The following is a 4,920-nucleotide window of genomic DNA, read 5'->3' as shown; positions in this document are numbered from 1 at the left end:
CAACCAACGTTCTTCGCCTGGGCTGCTCCAGGGGAAACCCTAGACCCAGGTCTCCCGGATCGGACGATGGCGGCGCGCAACGCCATTCTCCCAGTTGGGGGCATCGTTTTTGGAGCAGGCAACGGATGGCGGTGGTGCTGAGGTGGAGCGGTGTGCTCTTGCTGTGCCGGCGTCGTCGAGTTGCCGTGGCATGGTGCAGTGGTGTGTCGGGACGGATGCAGTGTGATGGACTCGTGCAGGATGGTGGAGTCGTCTGGCGCCGTGGCGGCATCGATGGCAGGCCTGACATGGTCAATGCGATGATCTCTCTTGAAGATGGAGTCGACGAAGATGGCTGTAGCAACTTCTATGGCGTGTGCGTTGGCGTATGCTAAGAGTCTGCTTGACTGGATGTGCTTCTCATCTGCTATTGGGCGGCCTGGGAAGGCATTTGGTTTTTGGTTGACGTGAGTTGGTGAATTGTCACCCCCTTCACCCCTCTGTAGGTTTAGCGAGGTGGCTTCGAGTTTGATCTTTTGTATTGCTCTTGTAAGGTGTTGTGACTAATCTAATAAAAAAATCCGTGTGCATCCGTTGGATGCAGAAGCTGGGGCGATTTTTCCCCCATTTCGAAAGAAAATCCCACGACATGCTTCCTTGGATAATGAGTTTCGAGACCCATTTGCGGCGTGAGGAACCTCTCCTACCATCCAATTTTAGAGCTCCCGGTCTTGGAAGCCAATTGTCTCTAAATTTTTTGACACTGGAATCTGTGCCAATACGCCATATGATGCCTAGATCAAGCCCATGCACAACACCCTGCCATGTTTGAGATTGGTTTTGGATGAAGGCCGTGTTCAACAAGTGATCAGAGGGGTAGTATCTAGCTTTAAGCAGCCTCGCACAGAGACTATTAGGTAAATGAATTAGGCGCCAAGCCTGTCGAGCCAGCAGTCCTGGTAAACACATGGAGATCTTGAAAGCCAATGCCTCCATACCCTTTTGGCCTAGTCACTTTATCCCAGGCCAGTCAATGCATTTTCCTCTTATTAACCTCATCACCCCACCACAAGTCGCGAATAATGCGCTCCAGATCTTCAATTAATCCAGCAGGAAATTTGAACACCCCCATGGCATACGTAGACACAGACTGTAAGACCGATTTGATCAAAATGTTCTTTACCCCTGATGACATATATTTCCCAGTCACTAGCATGTTAGAATTTATATTCGTCCAACGGTTGCTACAAATTCAAATTTTGTAGTTCTAATTATCACAGAGGTGATTGCTAGCTGCAGCAGACATTAATGCTACTGCCTGGGAGTATAAATATGCCTTTGGAACTGCAGTGGAGAGGGCTATCCCCAAACCCAAAAGGTGAGGCCTCCAGATACTAGGATCTCCCATGGCTCCTGCTACTCCCAAGGACAGCTCTGCTCTGCCTGGTTTGCTCTTGCTCCTCGCAGCAGCGACGTCCGTGGCGGTAGCGAACGCACAGCTATCAGAGAACTACTACGGGTCTTCTTGCCCCGCCACGCTTCTCACCATCAGGACTGTCGTGACAACGGCGGTGCTGCTGGACCACCGCATGGGCGCTTCTCTTCTCCGGCTCCACTTCCACGACTGCTTTGTGCAAGCAAGTCCATGGCCAACATCTCTTCCTCGATCGTTACCGTTTTTTCGAGCATTCATCTCTCGCGTGAAACGCTAGATCTCTGTTGATGGTGGAGGTATGTGTGTCTATGCACAACAGGGGTGCGACGCGTCCGTTCTACTGGATGACACGGCCGGTTTCACCGGCGAGAAGGGGGCCGGGCCGAACGCCGGGTCGCTGCGCGGTCTGGAGGTGATCGACAAGATCAAGATGCTGCTGGAGTTCATGTGCCCGCGGACCGTCTCCTGCGCCGACATCCTCGCCGTCGCCGCCCGCGACTCCGTCGTCCGTGTAAGCTAAATTTACAGCACTCTCTGTCGCGGTTCTTGCACTAGCTAGCTACAGTGATGGTTCCGTCGGCGCGGAACATGTATGCGACAAGCAGGACGTTACCGGCTCGACTTTTTGTGCAGCTAGGGGGGCCATCATGGGCGGTTCAACTTGGAAGGAGGGACGCCACCACAGCAAGCGCGTCACTTGCCAGCAGTGACCTCCCAGGCCCCAACTCCAACCTCAATGATCTCCTCACTGCTTTCTCCAAAAAAGGACTAAGCACCACGGACATGGTTGCTCTATCTGGTATGCACACCTCTACCCAAAGCTAGTTTACTACCTCGATCGATCTCTAGGTTTTATCAATTTGATCTACATAGTATAATTACATAACACTGGCCGGTTGAGATGTTGATGCATGCCTTGACATGCAAACCAAACCAAGTGCGTGTGCATGGCTAGCTGCCTAGTACGCTATAGATGCACATTAATACGTGTAGGCTTCGTAGTTCCATTATTATGACTCCTTTTTCTCAAAAGTTCTAGGCAACGTCTACGGTCTACCTCTAGATGATCGATCGACCGAGTAGATCTCATCCGTCACTGAACACTGATCATATACAAGCAAGGACACGTTAGAGACATGACGCATTGCCTTGGCTGCATGCCCTGAAAAAAACATGGTGATCGATGGCTGGCGTCCCTGCGCTTGTCACCATCTTTCCTTTTCGCAACTAGACAAGGCTTGCACGAGCCATCAAGCACCTTTTTCCTTGAAGAACGGAAGCAAACAAGTACCCGATGACTCGAGTAGTCAGAGTATGCCGTCCAACTACCTCATAATTCATTCATGCACCATGCAATGTTCCAAACTCAAAAGAAGAAAAGGGGTTGCAACTCAAGTTGAAACTAGCACAAATCACAAAGCAAATTAAATGGTGTAAAATTTGACTGAGTACGAATCTAGCTGAGAGTTAGCAAATTCCAGAAAATCACCATGCAAGTATACACACACGGTCCACACAGATCCATGCTAAAATAAATATCCCAACTATGTAGATATGGATGTATCTATCCACTGAAATGCGTCTAAATATGTTCCTTTTAGACAAAGTTATGGCACTTATTTTAAAACAAATGTGGTACATATGTAACAAGATAGGGTGATGCCAGAGGCCAAGAGCATCGTATCCATATATCTCCAGTTTACTACCTCGATCGATCGATCACCGTAGACAGCTCTCTATTGTTACCATATATACCTCGATTGATCCATCACCACGCGAATTCACATTGCTGCAGGGGCCCATACCATCGGCCGGGCGCAGTGCCAGAACTACCGGAACCGGATCTACACCGACACCGACATTGACGGGGCATTCGCGGCGTCCCTGCGAGGCGGCTGCCCACAGGCCGGCGGCGACGGCAACCTCGCGGCGCTCGACGCGTCCTCTCCCAACACCTTCGATAACGGCTACTTCTCCGGCCTCCTCTCCCGCCACGGTCTGCTCCATTCCGACCAGGCGCTGTACGACGGCGGCTCCACGGACGATCTGGTCAGGACCTACGCCTCCAATAACGATCAGTTTGGCAGCGACTTCGCTGCGGCGATGGTGAAACTGAGCAATATCGGCCTGCTGACGGGGTCGTCCGGGGAGATCAGGGTCAACTGCCGGGCGGTGAATTAATGATGGATGGATGGGGGCATCATGAAACGAACAAGGCGTGCGATTTCCGGACTGCAGGCAACGAAACTGCATATTTATGTACACTGCCTATTTATTTCCTGTCCTTGTGTCCCCGTCTTGTTATATTATACATCCATAATCCATGTTAAGATGGTGGCATTGGTTTATTTCAAACATTTGTGTACAATTAAACTTCAAATTCAAAATAGGCCACTCTTTTGCTGCAGAGGATGGTCGTTGTTGATGGACACTGACCTCATTAGGGGCATGTGCTCTGATTTCATTCCTGGTGGTCTAGTGAGGCAGATGATACCCTTTTTGTAGGAAAAAAATGAAAGTGTGACAATTAACTTGGAAAGGATCCTAAGGCCATTTCCAACGGGAGACCAAACCTGACCCAAACTGTCCACCTTTGTCCGTTTGGGTAAAACCAGCTCCCAACAGGCAGACCAAAACTAAAAACGGACGACTGCGGTGTCCGGCAAGACCCAAAGCCAGCCCAAATCTGGGAGGCTTTTGGGGCGAGCCGGACGACCGCGGACGTACTACTACGTCCCTTCCTATCCCTCCTCGTCCCCCCCCCCCCCCCCCAGGGCGACTTGGGGCGGAAACCCTAGCCGCCGCCGCCGTCTTCCCCTCCCCCTCCCTCCCTCCTCATCGTCCTCGGAGGCCATCGTCGGCGAAGCCTCGCGGCCGGTGATGGGGGTGGCGGGGATCCTCGCGTGATCCCCCAGTGCGGCGGATGGAGGCTAGCCTCCGCACGGGGGGGGGGGGGGGGGGGGATGGCCCCGGCCCGTGGAGGATGTTGGCGGCGCGGCCTCTCGCCGGGCGGGCGGTGATGGCGGCGGCGTGCCCATGATCTGGTGGCTTGGCCTCTCCTCTTCCTCGCCGCGGCCTCATCGGGCGGGCAGTGATGGGGGCGGCGGGGCAAACCCGGAACCTGGCGGCGCGGTCCTCTCCTTCCATCAGCTAAGGAGCCGAATCCTTCTCCTGCCAAGTCGACGCCTCCCACAAGGACGGCTGTAGAAAAAATTCCGGTGTCGAAGGTTATTCCTCCTGGCGATGCTCCTACTTCATCGGCTGCTCGTGACCACGTAAGTGTTTAGTCCGCCTTAACTTCTCTCTTTGCTTTGCCGGGTTTTTACATATCTGACTGAGTCTTCTTGATTTCCCTTACTACAGCCGATTTATGCCACAGTCGACGTTGTGGTAGATTTTGCTGAGCAGTTCACCCGACTAGAGGTTGAAAACGCCCAGCTTCGGAAGACTGTCAAAACTTCGGCTGATCAGGTGCTGGAGGCCAACAGGCTTGCCACCGACGCCAA

At 52.7% G+C, this 4,920-nt stretch overlaps 1 protein-coding gene across 1 annotated transcript; it reads left to right on the top strand.

Annotated features, from left to right (window-relative positions):
• Positions 1–1,349: 1,349 nt before the first annotated feature.
• Positions 1,350–3,769, top strand: LOC127332573 (peroxidase 2). Its single transcript, XM_051358887.1, has 4 exons — positions 1,350–1,616; positions 1,734–1,925; positions 2,048–2,213; positions 3,210–3,769. The coding sequence occupies exons 1-4, from the start codon at positions 1,386–1,388 to the stop codon at positions 3,593–3,595; spliced, it is 975 nt and encodes a 324-aa protein (XP_051214847.1). The 5' UTR covers positions 1,350–1,385; the 3' UTR covers positions 3,596–3,769.
• The last annotated feature ends 1,151 nt before the right edge of the window (positions 3,770–4,920 follow it).

Source organism: Lolium perenne, chromosome 4, assembly GCF_019359855.2.
Source record: "Lolium perenne isolate Kyuss_39 chromosome 4, Kyuss_2.0, whole genome shotgun sequence".
In the NCBI taxonomy this organism is placed as follows: domain Eukaryota; kingdom Viridiplantae; phylum Streptophyta; class Magnoliopsida; order Poales; family Poaceae; genus Lolium; species Lolium perenne.
Note: the sequence above shows the minus strand (reverse complement) of the source record. Positions and strands in the feature narration are given on the sequence as shown.

What these genes read in the sequence shown, in the direction of transcription:
- LOC127332573 (XM_051358887.1), top strand. Translation starts at nt 1,386, where the DNA reads ATGGCTCCTGCTACTCCCAAGGACAGCTCTGCTCTGCCTGGTTTGCTC. An exon ending in TCCACGACTGCTTTGTGCAA is followed by an intron (nt 1,617 to 1,733) that starts GCAAGTCCATGG and finishes TATGCACAACAG; the next exon opens with GGGTGCGACGCGTCCGTTCT. An exon ending in CCCGCGACTCCGTCGTCCGT is followed by an intron (nt 1,926 to 2,047) that starts GTAAGCTAAATT and finishes CTTTTTGTGCAG; the next exon opens with CTAGGGGGGCCATCATGGGC.